The 24824-nt window shown below is 43.7% G+C and overlaps 1 protein-coding gene across 50 annotated transcripts in view; it reads right to left on the bottom strand.

Annotated features, from left to right (window-relative positions):
- The window catches only part of LOC5516164 (mucin-2), a 45731-nt gene that overhangs the window by 11580 nt on the left and 9327 nt on the right, over window positions 1-24824 (bottom strand). For 8 of the 50 annotated variants that reach the window (XM_048723506.1, XM_048723457.1, XM_048723468.1 and 5 more), the window contains exons 17-34: window positions 24584-24743; window positions 24040-24277; window positions 23418-23464; window positions 22530-23327; window positions 22259-22376; window positions 21580-21776; window positions 20966-21188; window positions 20490-20627; window positions 19771-20083; window positions 19330-19573; window positions 19049-19255; window positions 18371-18966; window positions 11296-11754; window positions 7902-8249; window positions 5628-7703; window positions 1002-1040; window positions 745-761; window positions 16-144 (exon numbers count right to left, since the gene is read on the bottom strand). In XM_048723506.1, the coding sequence (XP_048579463.1) occupies window positions 16-144; window positions 745-761; window positions 1002-1040; window positions 5628-7703; window positions 7902-8249; window positions 11296-11754; window positions 18371-18966; window positions 19049-19255; window positions 19330-19573; window positions 19771-20083; window positions 20490-20627; window positions 20966-21188; window positions 21580-21776; window positions 22259-22376; window positions 22530-23327; window positions 23418-23464; window positions 24040-24277; window positions 24584-24743 (6347 nt within the window). Of the gene's footprint in view, window positions 1-15; window positions 145-744; window positions 1041-5627; window positions 7704-7769; window positions 7857-7901; window positions 8250-9954; window positions 11755-17491; window positions 18192-18368; window positions 18967-19048; window positions 19256-19329; window positions 19574-19770; window positions 20084-20489; window positions 20628-20965; window positions 21189-21579; window positions 21777-22258; window positions 22377-22529; window positions 23328-23417; window positions 23465-24039; window positions 24278-24583; window positions 24744-24824 lie in introns of all 50 variants that reach the window. The other 42 variants (XM_048723490.1, XM_048723460.1, XM_048723473.1 and 39 more) reach the window with 42 other exon arrangements.

Here is a 24824-nt window from a genome sequence, read left to right as displayed (position 1 = left end):
GATTTGTTGTTATACCTTGGCCAGCCAATCGACCTTGAAGTCGTGGTGAGTAGAATGCTGGTTCTAAGAGATGAGGGGATGAAGGTAGAAAATGATTCTTGAATGGATGGTTGACTGACGTATACAAATGAAGATTTCGTTACGCTGAAAGAGCATTACATTAGATTACGTTAAAGTTGTATTACAATTCCACCTCACCTCATTACAACTTATCTCCCCTCAGTACCTTGTCTTGTTTTATCTTACCTTGCTTAGCCTTTCCTTACATACATAGACACAGAAAGAAACGAATTTTCTGTTTTTCTATTTCAGGAGTTTACCTTTTTAGTGTGAAAGTGTCAAAGATTATCCAATTGAATGTTTAATTACTCGAAAATAGGATAACCCACCTACAGGGAGCGCACTACTAAGAAAAAAAAATATTCAGAATGTCCATAAACTGTCTGAATGATCGAAAAGAAGCATTCGGTTTATTAGACATGTTGAATTAAAACGACGCATAAAAATATCTCCTTATGAGCGAGTTGACTCTCAATCAAATGTTTTAGCCGGCAAAGCATAGGAAGTAGCCAAATTTTGCATATTACAACAGAGAAATAAAAGATCTTGACATCGATATGTGCTAAATGAAATAAGACGCATTGCGTTAATTTAAGCGCACGATTAGTGACAGGACATTTTCATTTCAACTAAATTATCTTGACACACTGGGGAAGGTGAACCGTAACATGAAACATCACTTACGATGTTGGTGTTGATATCTTGGTCGTTGGTGTTGATACAGATGTTGTTATAGGGGTAGAGACCTTGGTTGTAGGGGTTGACACCTTTGTTGTCGGTGTTGACACCTTGGTTGTTGGTGTCGACAGAGATGTCGTGACTGGTGTGGACACTTTTGTTGTTGGTGTTGACAACTTGGTTGTTGGTGTTGACACAGATGTGGTTACTGGTGTCGAGACTTTGGTTGTCGGAGTAGACACTTTGGTTGTTGGGGTAGACACCTTGGTCGTTGGTGTTGACACAGATGTTGTGACTGGTGTCGAGACCTTGGTTGTTGGTGTGGACACCTTGGTTGTTGGTGTTGACACAGATGTTGTGACAGGTGTGGACACTTTTGTTGTTGGCGTTGACACCTTAGTTGTTGGTGTTGACACCTTAGTTGTTGGTGTTGACACAGATGTTGTGACTGGTGTGGAAACTTTTGTTGTTGGCGTTGACACCTTGGTTGTTGGTGTGGACACAGATGTTGTCACTGGTGTCGAAATCTTGGTTGTTGGCGTTGACACCTTGGTTGTTGGTGTTGACACAGATGTTGTCACTGGTGTTGACACCTTGGTTGTTGGTGTTGATACCTTTGTTGTTGGTGTTGACACCTTGGTTGTTGGTGTGGACACAGATGTTGTTACTGGGGTAGAGACCTTGGTTGTTGGTGTTGATACCTTGGTTGTTGGTGTTGACACCTTGGTCGTTGGTGTTGACACCTTGGTCGTTGGTGTGGACACAGATGTTGTCACTGGTGTGGACACTTTTGTTGTTGGTGTTGAGACCTTGGTTGTTGGTGTGGATACAGATGTTGTGACTGGTGTGGACACTTTGGTTGTTGGTGTTGAAACCTTGGTTGTTGGTGTGGATACCTTGGTTGTTGGTGTGGACACATATGTTGTCACTGGGGTAGATACCTTGGTTGTTGGTGTTGACACCTTGGTCGTTGGTGTTGAAACCTTAGTTGTTGGTGTGGACACAGATGTTGTCACTGGTGTAGACACCTTGGTTGTTGGTGTTGATACCTTTGTTGTTGGTGTTGACACCTTGGTTGTTGGTGTGGACACAGATGTTGTTACTGGGGTAGAGACCTTGGTTGTTGGTGTTGAGACCTTGGTTGTTGGTGTTGAGACCTTGGTTGTTGGTGTTGATACCTTGGTTGTTGGTGTTGACACCTTGGTCGTTGGTGTTGACACCTTGGTCGTTGGTGTGGACACAGATGTTGTCACTGGTGTGGACACTTTTGTTGTTGGTGTTGAGACCTTGGTTGTTGGTGTAGATACAGATGTTGTGACTGGTGTTGAGACCTTGGTTGTTGGTGTTGAGACCTTTGTTGTTGGTGTTGAGACCTTGGTTGTCGGTGTGGACACAGATGTTGTGACTGGGGTAGACACCTTGGTTGTTGGTGTTGAGACCTTGGTTGTTGGTGTGGACACCTTAGTTGTTGGTGTGGACACAGATGTTGTGACTGGGGTAGAGATCTTTGTTGTTGGTGTTGAGACCTTGGTTGTTGGTGTTGACACCTTGGTCGTTGGTGTGGACACAGATGTTGTCACTGGGGTAGACACCTTGGTTGTTGGTGTTGAGACCTTGGTTGTTGGTGTTGACACCTTGGTTGTTGGTGTAGACACGGACGTTGTGGCTGGTGTAGACACCTTGGTTGTTGGTGTAGACACAGATGTAGTGACTGGTGTGGACACCTTGGTTGTTGGTGTTGACACCTTGGTCGTTGGTGTTGACACCTTGGTCGTTGGTGTGGACACAGATGTTGTCACTGGTGTGGACACTTTTGTTGTTGGTGTTGAGACCTTGGTTGTTGGTGTGGATACAGATGTTGTGACTGGTGTGGACACTTTGGTTGTTGGTGTTGAAACCTTGGTTGTTGGTGTGGATACCTTGGTTGTTGGTGTGGACACATATGTTGTCACTGGGGTAGATACCTTGGTTGTTGGTGTTGACACCTTGGTCGTTGGTGTTGAAACCTTAGTTGTTGGTGTGGACACAGATGTTGTCACTGGTGTAGACACCTTGGTTGTTGGTGTTGATACCTTTGTTGTTGGTGTTGACACCTTGGTTGTTGGTGTGGACACAGATGTTGTTACTGGGGTAGAGACCTTGGTTGTTGGTGTTGAGACCTTGGTTGTTGGTGTTGAGACCTTGGTTGTTGGTGTTGATACCTTGGTTGTTGGTGTTGACACCTTGGTCGTTGGTGTTGACACCTTGGTCGTTGGTGTGGACACAGATGTTGTCACTGGTGTGGACACTTTTGTTGTTGGTGTTGAGACCTTGGTTGTTGGTGTAGATACAGATGTTGTGACTGGTGTTGAGACCTTGGTTGTTGGTGTTGAGACCTTTGTTGTTGGTGTTGAGACCTTGGTTGTCGGTGTGGACACAGATGTTGTGACTGGGGTAGACACCTTGGTTGTTGGTGTTGAGACCTTGGTTGTTGGTGTGGACACCTTAGTTGTTGGTGTGGACACAGATGTTGTGACTGGGGTAGAGATCTTTGTTGTTGGTGTTGAGACCTTGGTTGTTGGTGTTGACACCTTGGTCGTTGGTGTGGACACAGATGTTGTCACTGGGGTAGACACCTTGGTTGTTGGTGTTGAGACCTTGGTTGTTGGTGTTGACACCTTGGTTGTTGGTGTAGACACGGACGTTGTGACTGGTGTAGACACCTTGGTTGTTGGTGTAGACACAGATGTAGTGACTGGTGTGGACACCTTGGTTGTTGGTGTTGAAACCTTGGTTGTTGGTGTTGACACAGATGTTGTGACTGGTGTTGACACCTTGGTCGATGGAGGGTGTGCTGTCGGTAAACCAGGAGTTGAAATGAATGTGGATGGGAGTGATACTTTAGACTTGGTTATCGCCGTGGAGACCTGGATGTGTGACGAACCACCAGGCGTTTGTGTCTTGATGCTGGAAAAGGTTTTAAGATAAATTGTTCATGCCAATACGATAATATAAACGTTTTCGCTCCATCACTATTTCGATTAGAGACTGTAACTTGGAGAGGTACAGTATCTGGTAGGAGTGAGTGAGAGAGTGGGATTACCTCATTGACTTCAACATTACCTCATTGAATTCAAATTTCCGTAACTTATACTAAAATTCGTTGTTTCGCGCTCCCTATTTTCAAAACTCGAAAAATTGGTTGCGTTTTCAGATCCGTCAATCTATGGAGGGGCGGGGTGTAAAATCAGGCTTCGGTTAAAAACATGACTCCAGCTTATCCAAAAACTGCGTTGGCGAGTGGTTTTTATGCTGAGATGTGATGATCGACGGATTAGAAAACGAGCAAATTTTCGAGTCTTGAAAACGGGGGCGGGCAACAACGAATTCGGCTATTAATACTTTACTGGTCATTCGAGAGACGTGCCCCATGTTTTTTTTGTTTATATTTAGATGCTCATTGTGGAAATTTTTAAATAGGCGCAACAAAAGTTGTGTATATACGATAACGGTGAAGTAGTTTATCAATATTACTAGTAAGAGTATTTGGAATTTATTACTTAATCCGGGGTTTAGTCATTTTGGTGTAGGTATCGGTCTATAGAAGAATCGCAAAACAAACTGATTATATATAAATGTTTCTGTGTAAACAGCCATAATCCAGGCAAAATTCTTTGCTTATGAATAAGAATACTGTACCCGTACAAATGGTTTGCACCCGAAGAGGAAGAAAGATAAAAAACACGAGCAAAGAATTTATATGGAAAAAAGGTTTCTTGGACAAATTCAAGCTGTATAACAACTTTTTCATTAAATTCGGAGTTATGGTGGAAGTAAGCTTCGATAATGCCCAGGTTTGGTATAGAAAAAATGAGTTGGATTAGCCAGTCACCCTTATTGAAGCTAGATGCTGAATTACGAAAGCGCAGGTTCAGACGTGGTGGAGTTGAAGGCACGGGACGGCGCCTCAGTCAGTAACAATACAACTCATTTCTGACCGAACGCAACTATGATCGAAATTGTTTATTTTGTGGAAGAAGGAAAACTGGAGAACCCGGAAAAAGTCTCTGGGAGCAAAAGCGTAACCAACTAACTCTGCTCACGTCGGAACCGGGAATCGAGCCCGGATGCCATTGTTGAGAGGCACAGGTACTACAGAGCGACGCTCTGCCAACTGCTCCCTCTAGGCCCCCGTTGTATACCTACATACCCGAAACTGTGTATAAATAATAGCTTCCAGTCGAGACTCTCCCTCAAAATTACAGTAATCGTGTTAGAAAAGGGAGCGAGGATTTGCTGCGTTTACGCGTACATACACCTTTGAAACGTGTTTTTTCTCTGTTTACATGGACTGCGAGGATCTAGGATTGTTATGCGACAATAAAAGTAATCTAGAATACAAAAAGTATACATTCAGTTTACTGAAAAAAAGTAATGTCTAACTTTCCCGTAAATGCATTTAGACAATTAAAACAATATTTTCATTCGCTCCGCACATGTAGCCCTTCAACATTAGTAGCAGTAGTAGTACTAGAATTTGAAAAGGGCAGTAAGAGCTTGCCAGCTCAAAATATATCTTACCTATGTATTATTGTTGTCACCGGGGTCGAGACCTTTGTTGTTGGTGTGGACACCTTTGTTGTTGGGGTAGAGACCTTGGTTGTTGGTGTTGACACAGATGTTGTAACTGGGGTAGAGACCTTCGTTGTTGGTGTTGACACCTTGGTTGTTGGTGTAGAGACCTTGGTTGTTGGTGTGGACACAGATGTTGTTACTGGTGTCGAAACCTTGGTTGTTGGTGTTGAGACCTTGCTTGTTGGCGTGGACACCTTGGTTGTTGGTGTGGACACCTTGGTTGTTGGTGTGGACACAGATGTGGTCACTGGTGTCGACACTTTGGTTGTTGGAGTAGACACTTTGGTTGTTGGGGTAGACACCTTGGTCGTTGGTGTTGACACAGATGTTGTCACTGGGGTAGAGACTTTGGTTGTTGGTGTTGACACCTTTGTTGTTGGTGTGGACACGGATGTTGTCACTGGTGTTGAGACCTTGGTTGTTGGTGTTGACACCTTGGTTGTCCCAACTGGTGTCGACACTTTGGTTGTTGGAGTAGACACTTTGGTTGTTGGGGTAGACACCTTGGTCGTTGGTGTTGACACAGATGTTGTCACTGGGGTAGAGACCTTGGTTGTTGGTGTTGACACCTTTGTTGTTGGTGTGGACACCTTGGTTGTTGGTGTGGACACAGATGTGGTCACTGGTGTCGACACTTTGGTTGTTGGAGTAGACACTTTGGTTGTTGGGGTAGACACCTTGGTCGTTGGTGTTGACACAGATGTTGTCACTGGGGTAGAGACTTTGGTTGTTGGTGTTGACACCTTCGTTGTTGGTGTTGACACGGATGTTGTCACTGGTGTTGAGACCTTGGTTGTTGGTGTTGACACCTTGGTCGTCCCAACTGGTGTCGACACTTTGGTTGTTGGAGTAGACACTTTGGTTGTTGGGGTAGACACCTTGGTCGTTAGTGTTGACACAGATGTTGTCACTGGGGTAGAGACCTTGGTTGTTGGTGTTGACACCTTGGTTGTTGGTGTTGACACAGATGTTGTCACTGGTGTCGAAACCTTGGTTGTTGGCGTTGAAACCTTGGTTGTTGGTGTGGACACCTTGGTTGTCCCAACTGGTGTCGACACTTTGGTTGTTGGAGTAGACACTTTGGTTGTTGGGGTAGACACCTTGGTCGTTGGTGTTGACACAGATGTTGTCACTGGGGTAGAGACCTTGGTTGTTGGTGTTGACACCTTTGTTGTTGGTGTGGACACCTTGGTTGTTGGTGTGGACACAGATGTGGTCACTGGTGTCGACACTTTGGTTGTTGGAGTAGACACTTTGGTTGTTGGGGTAGACACCTTGGTTGTTGGTGTTGACACAGATGTTGTCACTGGGGTAGAGACCTTGGTTGTTGGTGTTGACACCTTCGTTGTTGGTGTGGACACGGATGTTGTCACCGGTGTTGAGACCTTGGTTGTTGGTGTTGACACCTTGGTTGTCCCAACTGGTGTCGACACTTTGGTTGTTGGAGTAGACACTTTGGTTGTTGGGGTAGACACCTTGGTCGTTGGTGTTGACACAGATGTTGTCACTGGGGTAGAGACCTTGGTTGTTGGTGTTGACACCTTGGTTGTTGGTGTTGACACAGATGTTGTCACTGGTGTCGACACCTTGGTTGTTGGCGTTGAAACCTTGGTTGTTGGTGTGGACACAGATGTTGTCACTGGTGTCGATACTTTCGTTGTCGGAGTAGACACTTTCGTTGTCGGGGTAGACACCTTGGTTGTTGGTGTGGACACGGATGTTGTCACCGGGGTAGAGACCTTTGTTGTTGGTGTTGACACCTTTGTTGTTGGTGTTGACAAAGATGTTGTCACTGGTGTCGAAACCTTGGTTGTTGGTGTCGAAACCTTGGTTGTTGGTGTGGACACAGATGTCGTGACTGGTGTTGAAACTTTAGTTGTCGGAGTAGACACTTTCGTTGTTGGAGTAGACACTTTGGTTGTTGGTGTCGAAACCTTGGTTGTTGGTGTGGACACCTTGGTTGTTGGTGTGGACACAGATGTTGTGACTGGTGTCGAAACCTTTGTTGTTGGTGTGGACACCTTGGTTGTTGGTGTTGACACAGATGTTGTAACTGGGGTGGACACTTTTGTTGTTGGTGTTGAGACCTTGGTTGTTGGTGTGGACACAGATGTCGTGACTGGCGTAGAAACCTTGGTTGTTGGTGTTGAGACCTTGGTTGTTGGTGTGGACACAGATGTCGTGACTGGTGTAGAAACCTTGGTTGTTGGTGTGGACACCTTGGTTGTTGGTGTGGACAGAGATGTCGTGACTGGTGTAGAAGCCTTGGTTGTTGGCGTTGAAACCTTGGTTGTTGGTGTTGACACAGATGTTGTAACTGGTATGGACACTTTTGTTGTTGGTGTTGATACCTTGGTTGTTGGTGTGGAGACCTTGGTTGTTGGTGTGGACACAGATGTCGTGACTGGTGTAGAAACCTTGGTTGTTGGTGTGGACACCTTGGTTGTTGGTGTGGACACAGATGTCGTGACTGGTGTAGAAACCTTGGTTGTTGGTGTTGAGACCTTGGTTGTTGGTGTTGACAAAGATGTTGTCACTGGTGTTGAAACCTTGGTTGTTGGTGTCGAAACCTTGGTTGTTGGTGTGGACACAGATGTCGTGACTGGTGTTGAAACTTTAGTTGTCGGAGTAGACACTTTCGTTGTTGGAGTAGACACTTTGGTTGTTGGTGTCGAAACCTTGGTTGTTGGTGTGGACACCTTGGTTGTTGGTGTGGACACAGATGTTGTGACTGGTGTCGAAACCTTTGTTGTTGGTGTGGACACTTTGGTTGTTGGTGTTGACACAGATGTCGTGACTGGTGTAGAAAGCTTGGTTGTTGGTGTTGAGACCTTGGTTGTTGGTGTGGACACAGATGTCGTGACTGGTGTAGAAACCTTTGTTGTTGGTGTGGACACCTTGGTTGTTGGTGTGGACACAGATGTCGTGACTGGTGTAGAAACCTTGGTTGTTGGCGTTGAAACCTTGGTTGTTGGTGTTGACACAGATGTTGTAACTGGTGTGGACACTTTTGTTGTTGGTGTCGATACCTTGGTTGTTGGTGTGGAGACCTTGGTTGTTGGTGTGGACACAGATGTTGTGACTGGTGTCGAAACCTTGGTTGTTGGTGTGGACACCTTGGTTGTTGGTGTGGACACAGATGTCGTGACTGGTGTCGAAACCTTGGTTGTTGGCGTTGAAACCTTTGTTGTTGGTGTGGACACAGATGTGGTCACTGGTGTCGACACCTTTGTTACTGGGGTAGATACCTTGGTTGTTGGTGTTGATACTGATGTTGTGACTGGAGTAGAAACCTTAGTAGTTGGTGTCGATTTCCTCGTCATCATACTGAAACAGGAATGTGTCGATATTGTTATTGGAAACCAATACAAATAAATTATCAGGTGTTGTTGTTATGGTCTGTTGTTATACCTTGGCCAGCCAATCGACCTTGAAGTCGTGGTGAGTAGTATGCTTGTTCTTAAAGATGAGGGGATGAATGTAGAAAATGATTCTTGAATGGATGGTTGACTGACGTGTACAAATGAAGATTTCGTTACGCTGAAAGAGTATTACATTAGATTACGTTAAAGTTGTATTACAGTTCCACCTCACCTTATTACAACTTGTCACCTCACTACCACTCACCTTATGTTGTTTTACCTTAGATTGCTTAACCTTTCCTTACATTCATAAACACAGAAAGAAAATAATTTTCTTTTATTCTAATTCAGGAGTTTTAGTGTGAAAGTGTAAAAAATTATCCAATTGAATGTTAAATTACTAGAAAATAGGATAACTCACTTACAGGGGCGCACTACTAATAAACAAAATACTCAGAATGTCCATAAACTGTCTGAATGATCGATAAGGAGTATTCGGCCTTAGTTGGTGTTGAACTAGAACCAAACGTAAAAATATCTCCTTTTGAGCGATTTGACTCTCAATCAAATGTTAGCCGGCAAAGCATAGGTAGAAGCAAAATTTGCATATTACAACAGAGAAATAAAAGATCTTGACATCGATATGTGCTAAATGAAATAAGACGCATTTCGTTAATTTAAGCGCACGGTTAGTGATAGGACATTTTAACTTCACCTAAAATATCTTGACACACTTGGGGAAGTGAACCGTAACATGAAACATCACTTACGATGTTGGCGTTGACAACTTGGTTGTTGGTGTTGACACAGATGTTGTGACTGGTGTGGACACTTTAGTTGTGGGAGTAGACACTTTGGTTGTTGGCGTTGACACCTTAGTTGTTGGTGTTGATACCTTGGTTGTTGGTGTTGACACAGATGTTGTAACTGGTGTGGACACTTTTGTTGTTGGTGTTGAGACCTTGGTTGTTGGTGTAGACACAGATGTTGTGACTGGTGTCGAAACCTTGGTTGTTGGTGTGGACACCTTGGATGTTGGTGTGGACACAGATGTTGTTACTGGGGTAGAGACCTTGGTTGTTGGCGTTGACACCTTGGTTGTTGGTGTGGACACAGATGTCGTGACTGGTGTCGAAACCCTGGTTGTTGGTGTTGAGACCTTGGTTGTTGGTGTTGAAACTTTGGTTGTTGGTGTTGACACAGATGTGGTTACTGGTGTCGACACTTTACTTGTGGGAGTAGACACTTTGGTTGTTGGGGTAGACACCTTGGTTGTTGGTGTTGACACAGATGTTGTAACTGGGGTGGAAACTTTTGTTGTTGGTGTTGAGACCTTGGTTGTTGGTGTAGACACAGATGTTGTGACTGGTGTCGAAACTTTGGTTGTTGGTGTGGACACCTTGGATGTTGGTGTGGACACAGATGTTGTTACTGGGGTAGAGACCTTGGTTGTTGGCGTTGACACCTTGGTTGTTGGTGTGGACACAGATGTCGTGACTGGTGTCGAAACCCTGGTTGTTGGTGTTGAGACCTTGGTTGTTGGTGTTGAAACTTTAGTTGTTGGTGTTGACACAGAAGTGGTCACTGGTGTCGACACTTTGGTCGTTGGTGTTGACACCTTGGTTGTCGGTGTGGACACAGATGTCGTGACTGGTGTCGAAACCTTGGTTGTTGGTGTTGAGACCTTGGTTGTTGGTGTTGAAACTTTGGTTGTTGGTGTTGACACAGATGTGGTCACTGGTGTCGACACTTTAGTTGTTGGGGTAGACACCTTGGTTGTTGGTGTGGACACAGATGTTGTAACTGGGGTAGAGACCTTGGTTGTTGGTCTTGAGACCTTGGTTGTTGGTGTTGAAACTTTAGTTGTTGGTGTTGACACAGAAGTGGTCACTGGTGTCGACACTTTGGTCGTTGGTGTTGACACCTTGGTTGTTGGTGTAGACACAGATGTTGTGACTGGTGTCGAAACTTTGGTTGTTGGTGTGGACACCTTGGTTGTTGGTGTGGACACAGATGTTGTTACTGGGGTAGAGACCTTGGTTGTTGGTGTTGACACCTTGGTTGTTGGTGTTGAAACTTTAGTTGTTGGTGTTGACACAGAAGTGGTCACTGGTGTCGACACTTTGGTCGTTGGTGTTGACACCTTGGTTGTTGGTGTAGACACAGATGTTGTGACTGGTGTCGAAACTTTGGTTGTTGGTGTGGACACCTTGGTTGTTGGTGTGGACACAGATGTTGTTACTGGGGTAGAGACCTTGGTTGTTGGTGTTGACACCTTGGTTGTTGGTGTTGACACCTTGGTTGTCGGTGTGGACACAGATGTCGTGACTGGTGTCGAAACCTTGGTTGTTGGTGTTGAGACCTTGGTTGTTGGTGTTGAAACTTTGGTTGTTGGTGTTGACACAGATGTGGTCACTGGTGTCGACACTTTAGTTGTTGGGGTAGACACCTTGGTTGTTGGCGTGGACACAGATGTTGTAACTGGGGTAGAGACCTTGGTTGTTGGTGTGGACACAGATGTTGTTACTGGGGTAGAGACCTTGGTTGTTGGCGTTGAAACCTTGGTTGTTGGTGTGGACACAGATGTCGTGACTGGTGTCGAAACCCTGGTTGTTGGTCTTGAGACCTTGGTTGTTGGTGTTGAAACTTTTGTTGTTGGTGTTGACACAGAAGTGGTCACTGGGGTAGAGACCTTGGTTGTTGGTGTTGAAACCTTGGTTGTTGGGGTAGACACCTTAGTTGTTGGGGTGGACACAGATGTTGTCACCGGTGTTGAAACCTTGGTTGTTGGTGTTGACACCTTCGTTGTTGGTGTGGACACCTTAGTTGTTGGGGTAGACACAGATGTTGTCACTGGTGTGGAAACCTTGGTTGTTGGTGTTGACACCTTCGTTGTTGGTGTGGACACAGATGTCGTCACTGGTGTCGAGACCTTGGTTGTTGGTGTTGACACCTTAGTTGTTGGGGTTGACACAGATGTTGTTACTGGTGTGGAAACCTTGGTTGTTGGTGTTGACACCTTCGTTGTTGGTGTGGACACCTTAGTTGTTGGTGTGGACACAGATGTCGTCACTGGTGTTGACACCTTGGTCGATGGAGGGTGTGCTGTCGGTAGACCAGGAGTTGAAATGAATGTGGATGGGAGTGATAATCTAGACTTGGTTATCGCCGTGGAGACCTTGATATGCGATGACGCTCCAGGGGTCTGTGTCTTGATGCTGAAATAAGGTTTAAAAAATATTGTTTATTGTAGGGTTTATACCGCAGGGAGACTAAGAAGTTGTTGTTTTTCATTTTATGGTGTCATCAGGTAGCTTTTTATCTTTCAGATCATCTTAATGCCCAGTTTTTGGCACGGGGTTGTTTGTTTTCTGTAAGTGTATTTAGCAACCTAGTATTGGGTAGAAAGTCGCTTGTAAACTCTTACGGTCTAAAAACACGAGGCTGGTATCCTTCACGAAAATCACTAACTGAGAAAATCGGTTAATGTAGAAGCATGTGACATTTTGAGTGGTTGTATTTTAATTCTTACGATGTTCTTTTATTAAAATTCTTCAAAACATTTTAGGGGCTGGATGATACGTCAATGTGAATAATTGCGAAGCGTTGAGATAACAACTATTTTAGGGTCGTTTTACAATGCTGTCCGACAAGCTTCCCAGTATCAAAGACTTTTTCAAGGTGGCATAAACCAAAACTATGTTTTAATACACAATAATCAAACATGAACTTGTCAACAAGCTTTCTACCCCTGGTAAACAAATATTTAAATGGAAAAGAAATCCCGCTTGCTTCCATGCCTTGTCATTCCAAACCATCCAATTTACGCACAAAAGACAACGACGCTTCAGCTGATTAGTGAATAGCATAGCATGAGATTTTAACAATTCCACTATGAGCTCATGCATATGGCGTCCCATCTCCGCCAAAATTCATGGTTGCGTATTTTATGAAACTTTTCGTATTTTTACTATGATTCACATTTTAATGCAATGCTGTCCTTTCAATGTTCTACTTTACAAATTCAACTTTGCTTATTCGTAATTAAACTGTGTGACATTCTTGTCGTGGAATTTGTCATGGTATTAAATTCGGCATGTTCTTGGATTTGGCATTGTTTTGAATTTGGCGTAAGTTTTAATTTGGCATGGTTGTGAATTCAGCGTAGTTTTGGATTCAGCATGGTTTCAAATTCGGTATGGTTTTGAATTCGGCGTGTTCTTGGATTCGGCATGGTTTTGAATTGGGCATGGTTTTAGATTCGGCATGGTTTTGAATTCGGCATCTCAAACAGTACCGCAGTCGAGTACTTCTCTGGTCTGCGGGCTTATTTCCTGTCCCCCACCCAAAAGGGATGCTTTGTCACTTTCGTCTTAACGGGGGTGGGTACATCGACCTGACCCCCTCCCCCAACAGTAGGATTTGACGCTTAGCAGTCCGCACGTTCTACCTCGAGAAATAACAAGAGACTTATTTCGTGAAATAGGTACGTACATATTATTCTGAAGTCTACTTCTAAGAGATCTGACTTACGAATCACTATAAAATAAGTAAGCTTTAAAGTATTACCGAAAGAAACTTTAGTTTTAAGCTTACTTTTCTGCCTGAATTCAACGACAATTTCAGCCGGGCCAGGATTAAAATAATAAATAATTAATTGCCCGCATAACCGATCGGGACGACTTTTTTCCCCAAGCATCCGCTCCAGCTCCCCAAAAATAATCCCAGCACAACTAGTTCGACAAATTTGACAGCAGAAAAATTTGGGACGATTTTTTCCCGCGTTACTCATCAATCGTGAAAATATTCGAGCTAGTACTGGGATTGACTAGAGACTGACTGAGAGGTTGGTAAGCCTGTGAGTAAGCGTATACAAACAGCTACCTACAAATCATTGGTTAAAGCACAAAGACTTCTACATCATTCTGAGTCTCTAAAAAGTAAATCACGGGCTCTCTGTGAGTCTTATAAACTTTTATCTCGGTCCGGCTGAAATTGTCTTTGAATTCAGGCGAAAAAATTAAGCTTAAAACTAAAGTTTCTTTAGTTAATACTTCATGCTTACTCATTTTATAGTGAATCGCAAGTCAGATCTCTAAGTAGACTTATATAGAATTATATGTACGTACCTATTCCACGAAATAAGTCTCTGGTTATTTCTCGAGGCAGAACGTGCGGACTGCTAAGCGTCAAATCCTACTGTTGGGGGAGTGGGTCAGGTCGATGTTCCCACCCCCGTTAAGACGAAAGTGACAAAACATCCCTTTCGGGTGGGGGACAGGAAATGAGCCCGCAGACCAGAGAAGTACTGGAATGCGGTACTGTTTGAGCCGCCAAATTCGAAACCATGCCGAATCTAAAACCATGCCCAATTCAATACTACGCCGAATCCAAGAACACGCCGAATTAAAAACCATGGCGGATGAAAACTTACGCCAAATTCAAAACCATGCCAAATTTAAAACCATGTCAAATCCAAGACCATGCCGTATTTAAAACAATGAAAAATTATACGACAAGAGTGTCAAATTTCTAAGACAAAATACACATAGTTCAATTACGAATAAGCAAAGTTGAATTTGTAAAGTAGAACATTGAAAGGACAGTATTGCATGTAAAATGTAAATCATAGTGAAAATACGCAACCATGAATTTTGGCGGAGATGTGACGCCATACATGCAAGCCTATCTTAAAAACAGAGTTAAAAAATATGTGTTCCATGAAATTTTAAACATGGGGAGATTAAAAAAAATTCAAAACAGTTTTCACCTTGGTATAAAGGTTGTTGGTGTCGACACCTTGGTTGTTGGTGTGGACACAGAGGTTGTCACCGGGGTAGACACCTTGGTTGTTGGCGTGGACACCTTCGTTGTAGGTGTAGACACAGATGTTGTCACTGGTGTAGACACCTTGGTTGTTGGTGTGGATACCTTGGTTGTTGGTGTTGAGACCTTGGTTGTTGGTGTGGATACCTTTGTTGTTGGTGTGGACACAGATGTTGTTACCGGTGTTGACACCTTGGTTGTTGGTGTGGACACCTTGGTTGTTGGTGTGGACACAGATGTTGTCACTGGTGTAGACACCTTGGTTGTTGGTGTGGATGCCTTGGTTGTTGGTGTTGAGACCTTGGTTGTTAGTGTGGATACCTTTGTTGTTGGTGTGGACACAGATGTTGTTACCGGTGTTGACACCTTGGTTGTTGGTGTGGACACCTTGGTTGTTGGTGTGGACACAGATGTAGTCACTGGTGTTGAGACCTTGGTGGTTGGGGTAGATATTTTTGTTGTTGGCGTTGATATCTTTGTCATCATACTAAAGAGTGAAATGTATAGAGTGGTTTTCAAAATCCCGTGCAACGAAATGTAATTGTTAAAGTTTAATAGTCAAGCCAGAATATAATAGAATAAAGACATTACAGTGAATTAGTACTAAATAAACTAAATAGTATTTCACGGCTTTTTGAAAACCACACTATTGTTTAATTCATTAATAAGGATCGAGTGATAGTGCTATTTCTTATGGACATGAGCCGTATGGATGTACTACATAAAAGCAACGACAGCAAGTTTCATTAGACTTGGCCCATGCATAATACTAGATTTAGCTTTAGTTTATTAAAAATGAAGGACAGAAAAAAATATTCTGTAGAAGCCTACTACAATTAGTCTAAACGTAATCCAGTAATTCTAAGCTTGCAGATAAAACTATTTTAATAAAAACCACTTCACTATGTTGTGATATTATAAATTAACAATAAATCTTAAATCTTTAATTGTGGTACATTCATACATAGTAATGGGTACTAATAGTGCAATAGAAAACCTAGAAACTTAAGACTGACTACAACCTTCCATTTATCTGACAGATCAACGGTCATTTAACAAAGATGGATGTATTTGTTTTTGTCGTGTTATTTCAAAACGTTTTAGCCCTCTAGTTTCACACTCGAATCACATTTAACAGTTATATCTCTCCTAAAAGAGTTTATACCTTGGCCAGCCAATCGACCTTGAAGTCGTGGTGAGTAGAATGCTGGTTCTTAGAGATGAGGGGATGAATGTAGAAAATGATTCTTGAATGGATGGTTGACTGACGTGTACAAATGAAGATTTCGTTACGCTGAAAATGTATTACATTAGATTACATTAAATTACGTTGTATTACATTACACCATCGCATCACAACTCACCTCACCTCACCTTATCTTATTTTATCTTATCTTTGCTTAATCTTACCTTGCCTTCGTAAACACAGTAAGAAACCAGGTTACTTATTATTAAATATTGCCTAGTGTATTTTTTGTTTGTTTTTGTTTCCCAAGTGCACTTGTTAAGAGTGGTACCGTCAAAAGTTCTTCAAAGGAAGGTTAATTTACTTGAAAATAAGCCACCCAATTGAAAGAACGATAATTGTAAAAGTAACCAAGTTATATATACTAAGTATCCTTTATATGTTCATTGATGCGAGTTCTAATGCAATTATATATAAACAACCACTTACAGCTTCCGAATCACTCGAACTCTTTACAAAATACAGATGTGAGATATATTTTGGTTCACATTCTCCGTCGAGAGGAGACCCAATTGTAACGCTTTCCGTTTGCATAGCAAATGGAGTTTTAGTGACCAATAGGTCACTTTGTCAGTGGAGTATGATCTTAGGGAAAGCACGTGTAAAAAAAACGGATGTAACAATTCGTATCTTAAGAATTTTGCGTTTATGTAACAAAACGCCCAACCTGTTTCAAGTCAGACAAACAATTCGATAAAATAATCTAATATGTAGTGTCTGTAAAATATGACACTTGTAACAATTTTTTGTTTTTTTCTAAATCAAATTGCTCCAGTTAAAATACTCACGATGAGGATGTGGAAACCTTGGTTGTTGGTGTGGACACTTTGGTAGTTGGTGTGGACACAGATGTTGTTACTGGTGTCGAAACCTTGGTTGTTGGTGTGGACACCTTGGTTGTTGGTGTGGAGACCTTGGTTGTTGGTGTGGACACAGATGTTGTCACTGGTGTCGAAATCTTGGTTGTTGGTGTTGAAACCTTAGTTGTTGGTGTGGACACAGATGTTGTCACTGGTGTAGACACCTTGGTTGTTGGTGTTGACACAGATGTTGTGACTGGTGTGGACACTTTGGTTGTTGGCGTTGAAACCTTGGTTGTTGGTGTTGACACCTTGGTTGTTGGTGTTGACACAGATGTTGTTACTGGTGTGGACACTCTTGTTGTTGGTGTTGACACCTTGGTTGTTGGTGTAGATACAGATGTTGTCACTGGTGTAGACACCTTGGTGGTTGGTGTGGACACAGATGTTGTAACTGGGGTAGAGACCTTGGTTGTTGGTGTGGACACTTTGGTTGTTGGTGTGGACACAGATGTTGTCACCGGTGTGGAAACCTTTGTTGTTGGTGTAGACACCTTAGTTGTTGGTGTTGATACAGATGTTGTGACTGGTGTAGAGACCTTGGTTGTTGGGGTAGACACTTTGGTTGTTGGTGTGGACACAGATGTTGTAACTGGGGTAGAGACCTTGGTGGTTGGTGTGGACACAGATGTTGTCACTGGTGTCGAAGCTTTGGTTGTTGGTGTTGACACCTTGGTTGTTGGGGTAGACACTTTGGTTGTTGGTGTGGACACCTTTGTTGTTGGTGTGGACACCTTGGTTGTTGGTGTGGACACAGATGTCGTGACTGGTGTCGAAACCTTGGTTGTTGGTGTTGACACCTTGGTTGTTGGTGTGGACACAGATGTCGTGACTGGTGTCGAAACCTTAGTTGTTGGTGTGGACACCTTGGTTGTTGGTGTGGACACAGTTGTCGTGACTGGTGTCGAAACCTTGGTTGTTGGTGTGGACACGGACGTTGTCACTGGTGTGGACACCTTGGTCGTTGGTGTGGACACCTTGGTTGTTGGTGTAGATACAGATGTTGTCACTGGTGTAGACACCTTGGTTGTTGGTGTGGACACAGATGTCGTGACTGGTGTCGAAACCTTGGTTGTTGGTGTTGACACCTTGGTTGTTGGTGTAGACACCTTAGTTGTTGGTGTTGATACAGATGTTGTGACTGGTGTAGAGACCTTGGTTGTTGGGGTAGACACTTTGGTTGTTGGTGTGGACACAGATGTTGTAACTGGGGTAGAGACCTTGGTGGTTGGTGTGGACACAGATGTTGTCACTGGTGTCGAAGCTTTGGTTGTTGGTGTGGACACCTTGGTCGTTGGTGTAGATACAGATGTTGTGACTGGTGTAGAGACCTTGGTTGTTGGGGTAGACACTTTGGTTGTTGGTGTGGACACCTTTGTTGTTGGTGTGGACACCTTGGTTGTTGGTGTGGACACAGATGTCGTGACTGGTGTCGAAACCTTGGTTGTTGGTGTTGACACCTTGGTTGTTGGTGTGGACACAGATGTCGTGACTGGTGTCGAAACCTTAGTTGTTGGTGTGGACACCTTGGTTGTTGGTGTGGACATAGTTGTCGTGACTGGTGTCGAAACCTTGGTTGTTGGTGTGGACACGGACGTTGTCACTGGTGTGGACACCTTGGTCGTTGGTGTGGAAACCTTGGTTGTTGGTGTAGATACAGATGTTGTCACTGGTGTAGACACCTTGGTTGTTGGTGTAGAGACTTTGGTTGTTGGTGTGGACACAGATGTCGTGACTGGTGTCGAAACCTTGGTTGTTGGTGTTGACACCTTGGTTGTTGGTGTTGACACAGATGTTGTTACTGGTGTAGACAACTTGGTTGTTGGTGTGGAGACCTTGGTTGTTGGTGTTGACACAGATGTAGTTACTGGTGTAGACACCTTGGTTGTTGGTGTTGACACAGATGTTGTTACCGGTGTAGACACCTTGGTTGTTGGTGTTGACACCTTGGTTGTTGGTGTTGACACCGATGTTGTCGTTGGGGTAGAGACCTTGGTTGTTGGTGTGGAAACAGATGTTGTTGGTGTAGATATTTTTGTGGTTGGGACGCTTGTTGTTGTTGGGATACTTGTTGTAGGCGTAGAGCTTGGAATGTAAATACTCGATGCACAGGTGTCATTACATGTCTCGTTGAGAGGGACGCACTTAATTCCGTTAAAGAACTCATTCGGGGGACATGAACAACCTTCAACCCTGGCTCCCCTACAACACCGATTTCCTACTTCATCACAGTTCTTAGGCTTTTGTAAGCAGGAATACGGAAGTTTGTTATCTGCTATGTATCCTCCGCTATTCGCACAAGGACGGCAGCAAGGAAGTTCTGGAAAAAAACCTTGTTTCAGACAAAAGGCACAGCGAACTAATATCAAATGACTTATTCATTGGCATGTTTATTTTCTTACCACAGAATCCTTCTCGTCTCCACAGGATGGAAATACCATAACGGTTACAGGCCCTGACGTAAGCGGCGATGGCGGAGCAAAAGGCCCCACAGTCTCCGCCCATGTGACTCATACACGTCTCGTATTTACACGCCTCGATGTAGGGGGCAGGGTTGACCGCGTCATGACAGATGGTAAAGTTCGGGTTTGCTCGAATTTCCTCACAACCTGTAATAAATTCAAACAGCGCGTTCAGTCATTTGGTAAAATTTGAATTTAACTATAATGTTAGGGTGAATTACCTTTGTCGGCCCATGGTTTTCTGTCGGGGTAGAGAACGCAAGGCGAAACGGTTTTGGTATCCAGACAAGCGCTACCCACCCTCCAGGAATCGGCAAACTCTGGGATGGACGTGGCAATGCTTCCGGTAGATGTGCGTTTGTCGTTGGAGTCCTTGCCATCAAAATTACCACAGAGACCTTGCACGGTACCCTTGTAATCAGTATTAGCCATGACGTACACTCGAGTACCCTGATCAAATCTAATCTAAAATTTCGAGAGAGAAAAATAAAATAAAAGGATTAAAATTATCAAGTTGATACAGATATTTCACACAAGGAATGTTGCTTTTTTTTTGTTTCGCCGTCACCCATCTAAAGGCGCCACTAGCAACTAAGACAAAGCTGACATCTTGAATACCTGGTTTACCTACACTACACATAAATACTTCTCTGCATGCTTACCTCAAACTTGATGTGATTCGGGTTGACCCTGTCGACAATTCGGACGATCATGAACAGACCAACTTGGAATATCTCAAGTGTGTTCATGTAAGTGTTGAGGAATGGCTTGCAGGGCGGTGGGTACGACCCGGGATTGTATGCAGTATCAATTCCATTGCGTTTGAGCGTAAATGACTTTTGCATCATCACAACTTCCACGTTCTCCTTCACCAGAGTTATGGTGACCTCTTTGCACATTTGAAGCTCGAACGAGTTGACGCACTTCATGTTCTTGACAACAACCTTGACATCCTCGTGTTCCATGAAGGTGTACCTATGAAGAAGATCGTAAATATGCGAAACAACGGCAAATAGAATAAAGGAGCAAGGGGGCGTTGGAAGGTAAAAAGTGACATGAACTTCGTGACATGTTTTGATTGCTTGGGACCTTTAGGTGGTAAGGCAAGGTTAGGATAGGCAAGGAAGAGAGATCCCAAAACAATCAAAGATTAAAATAAAATTGGAGTGATTGAAGCAAAGTTTAGGCAAGACAAAGCTAAGGAGAGGGAACGAGAGATAACGATAACAATATGTGGAAGAAGGCTAGATGGGAAGATGGTTAATGGAAAGTAGTGAGCAATGTAATGGGGTGAGGAGAAATATGCTGGTGGCATTGAATTATATTAGTGATCTCAAATTGAGTCAATAATAAAAGCGACACGACTTAGGATCGCACTTACCCGCAGCCTTCACTTTCAAAGTTATAAAGCATTCCATCGAAGGTGCGGTAATGGCCTTTACCGAACGCCGAGCACTCGTACTCTGGCTGGGCTTGGATGCCAGCTAGTTGCTCCCAGTAACGATCACCTCGGCACTTCCTGGACAAATAGAAGTCAGAGAGTGTTAATGCCTATTCGCTTTACAGAGAAGTTTGTCATAGAGGTGATGATGACCTTAGAAATAAAGTTTAAACTGTGATAGCGTTATGCTAGACATTCCCATTTTCAACTTCGTAAATGTGACACAATCAATGCAATCTAAGCGTCACTATTTAACCGGTTGACCTCGGCAACTACTATCTGTATTCTGTAAATATTCATAAAAGGAAATAAATGACATCTTCTAGTGGCGATGATTCGGTCTCAGACCTTACTCTAGCCAACATATTATTCATCCAAATTTTTGGCACGAAAACCCTATGTGCACGAACCCTTACCTTGAACAGTCGGTAGGTGAAATGGCTCCAGCGTCGTAGTATTTGTTGTTGTGTTTACATTGGCATTGCATGCTTTGGACACACGTTCCATTGTCGTGCATTATAAGTCCATCCGGACAGTAGCATCCCGAAACGCACGGCCTCTCCCCGCCATTGATGGGGTGAAGGTTTTCACATGTAATACCGCAGTCCGAATAGACAAGACCCCTTGTTAAGCACATCGCTGGAGGCAACAAGTTAAAAAAATACATTTGGGAATCTGATCTGATTCTTGCAGCTGGAATTGCTTTAATTGAAATTACGCGAGAGCAGGTAGAATGTGATCAAGGCCAAAGACACAGAATATAGGGGATGTTTGTTTTCGTGATACCATGTAAGGATGGGCTTTTGGGACATGGGAACTTTTAAAAATTTGCTATTTATCGTCAGACTACTCACGAAATATCCCCCCCTAAAAATGATAAAGAGCACAGGGCGGTCTTTCTACTCTAAGTGGAATATAAAAGATACGGCAAGAAAAGCTTAAATCTTGTCTCTGCCTCTGTAATATTACTTATATCTGGTCCAAGTAGAATGACGTACGCAAACATAACGTCCATATTCTGGCCACTCACCCTCGCAGTCAACATTGGTACAATCAAAGACTCCGCCTTTGCAAGTGCAGTTGTTGCATCGATCTTTGCGAATCTCGCCGTATTTGTACATGGTGTCGCCAAAGTAACATGGACACTGCGTCTTGTCGACACACTTGTGTTCGTTGTTCATCAGTTCTCCTTCCTTCTCACAGTAGCACCCCTCGACGCACCTTCGACTAAAAGACACCAAACAATGCATAAGTAACGTGAAGTAAAGTGAAATATGTTTTTAGTCTTTTTCCGTGTCTGACTTTAACTGAACAGTTTACAATCACGAGTGTGTAAGTACGGTCAATAAAGATGATACCGTGGGCCAGCGGTTCTTTTAAGACACCCAATATTAAAGTGCGGTGAAAAACGGGAACTCCGTATTAGATCTTATCAAGGCCCATTTTAAACCTCTTATTTGCGAAGCTTAGCCTGGTGACGCCAATGTGTCAATATAGCTAATACCCAGAAATATTTTGAGGCTTGGAGATTGTTCATAGTAAGTATGCGAATCATATAGTGTGAAAACGTCTAATGTCTATTGCTAAGACTGGTCAATATTTTTCTTAGAAGCATATTATTGTTTAGGATCAAAAGCTATTTGATGTGTGTAAGGTAAGCTTTTTTTAAATAGGGAGTTCAGATAAAGCCATTAAGTTTTGTGGTTTACCTGGGACATGTGTCGGTCACATTAGCGAGGTCATCACACGTGGACGGGCAACGAAGTTTCCTTGTTAATGGGTCTCTGTTACATTGCTTTAGTACAGTTCCAGCAGGGCACACAAATTCTGTCAAATAGTAGGAACGCGATTAATGAGTAGATAAAACTGAACCCTAAAATATAAATTTGCAAGCTATTTTAATTTTAATTTAAAGAATCTTGCATGTTGGGGAGTAAAGATAAAGTCGTTGCCTGAAAAAAGGATTTATTTTCTACTCACTGGGTTTGCAAACAGAAATGGTGTCTCGCCAGCCATCAATCACAATGCCTTTGTCGGCACAAGCTTTAGCGTAGGCTGCAGCAACCGAGCAAAGGCAGTCCTTGCACATGCATCCGTCTTTGACGCACTTCTGGTACATATCTTGCGGGGGCACATAGCGATGGCATGCCTTAAACGGACCGTTAAGGTCAATAATGGCATTGCAACCCGACTTTGCGTAGCCCTCGTTGCTGGAGTACGTGCTGCATGGCTGGTCTAGCTGGTTCCAGTTACTGCGATGGCAGTTGGACGCTGCCACACTGCTGACCACTTGCCACTCTTGGGCGAATGCGTACGCATCCGCTTCGTTGTCCCCATCTCTTGTGTGAAAGTCGTCCGCATCGTTCTGGTTGAACGTGCCACAAAGACCACAAGTCTGGCTTTTAAAGTCAGGGCCGACCGTGATGTAAGCATTATAACCCGTCCAAAGGATTGTCAGGCCGGCGTAAGCGTGCACAAGGACGTTCTGGACACCGATATGCTCGACACTCAGGATGTGAGACGTGGCTTTGCCATTGGAGTTCAGTACAGTGGGAGAACCTTCTACCCCACCCAGGGTAACAGGCGTGGCCCCAGCAAGGCTGACAATCAGTTGACGACTGCCATCGCTTGAGATCTTGATATGGATAGTGAACTGCTTGGTGGTGTCGTTGGAGAAGTGACAGTGCTCAGAAAGGACATAGTCACACTGGCCGTGCATACTGTAAGACCTGCTGTCGAAGGTGGTGAAGTGGGAGTTGCCGACCATTGTACAAGTGCCTGGAAAAGAGGAAGTCGCAAGATATTTACACAACGAAAAGAAAAACAAGTACGGAGATGAATAACAAAAGGGAAAAAGTGTCTACTCACCAGAACAGGGTGTGTCGGTACAATTCCACATACCCCCGTTACACAGGCTGTAAAACAGTAAAAAAAATGTTAAAGTAGAAAGTAACCAGCAGCTAAACCGTAAAAGTAATCAGAAATGTAATTGTTATTGTCCTTACAATTGACCGTTTGTGGTCTAAGAATAATGGCCAGAGGTGTTGCTTTGGAATACGATTACCTTGATGCAAGACACTTTCCAAGACGCTACACAGTGAGAAACTAACTGTTACTTCAAATCCTTTTAGAAAACATCATTCAAAAGGGATTGTATTATAAATGTTCATGATGTACAAAACAACGTTGCAATGAGTTAGGCAGGGTAAAACCCTTGACCCTTGATGTTGTAACCTTTTTTTCTTGGGCTTGCAGTTGTTACAAACTCGTGAAGCAGTCAATAGAAATTCGTGTAGCAGTCGTAAAAACTCGTATAGAAGTAGTCAGTAACTGGTATGGCAGTCGTTAGAAACCCGTGTAGCGGTCAATAGATACTCGTGTAGCAGTCATTAAAAACTCGTATAACAGTCGTCAGGAACTGGAATGGCAGTCGTTAGAAACTCGTGTAGCAGTCATTACAAACTCGTGAGCCAGTCGCTTCAGCTCTTACCAAGAGCTGCATTCCGTCTTGCGGATAGCTCCGTGAGCGTATGGGATCCCTGAATGGTAGCAGGAACATTGCCCTGGGTCCACGCATTTGCCGCGATCCTGTATCTTGCCCTCCGGACAGAAACATCCATCCACGCATTTGGAATTACACGCGTTAGGGTCCGAGTTCATGTTGCTGCAATCACGTGGGCAAGCAGAATTGCACTCACTGTGTTCCATGCCGCTAGGGCAAGTCACAGCTAAACAAATAAAAAATACAGACATAAGCAAACAGTAAGGGAATCACATTGTTTAGTTTGACACTTAAAAATTCGCAAAATGTTGGCAGCGAAATCGCCCGGCCTCTAATCGCTTTTCTAGTGTACCCATGGCATCAATACTGAGTACATAAGGGTTAATTACTAAGTACTTAAGGCGTCAATACTGAGTGCATGCGGCGTCAATACTGAGTACATTCGGCGTCGATGTTGAGTACATGCGACGTCAATACTGAGTACATTCGGCGTCAATACTGAGTGCATGCGGCGTCAATATTGAGTACTTACGGCATAAGCTTGGGCTTCTCCATGACAGAGTGATGTTGTGGTTCCATGCGCAGGCTTTGGAGTAGGTGGACAGGACGTTGCACATGCAGTCAGACCTGGAGGTCGAGTTGCACGCGCACACATCAGCGATACACTGAGCCTTGAAGTCCCTAAAGTCAACCTTGGAACAATGAAACAAACCGTTAGATTAAAAAAAACGCACTCAATGATCCATTTAACCATATCGATAAAATATTGTCAG

This window comes from Nematostella vectensis, chromosome 2 (assembly GCF_932526225.1).
Source record: "Nematostella vectensis chromosome 2, jaNemVect1.1, whole genome shotgun sequence".
Classification (NCBI taxonomy): Eukaryota; Metazoa; Cnidaria; class Anthozoa; order Actiniaria; family Edwardsiidae; genus Nematostella; species Nematostella vectensis.
This window is presented reverse-complemented; position numbering and strand designations above follow the sequence as displayed.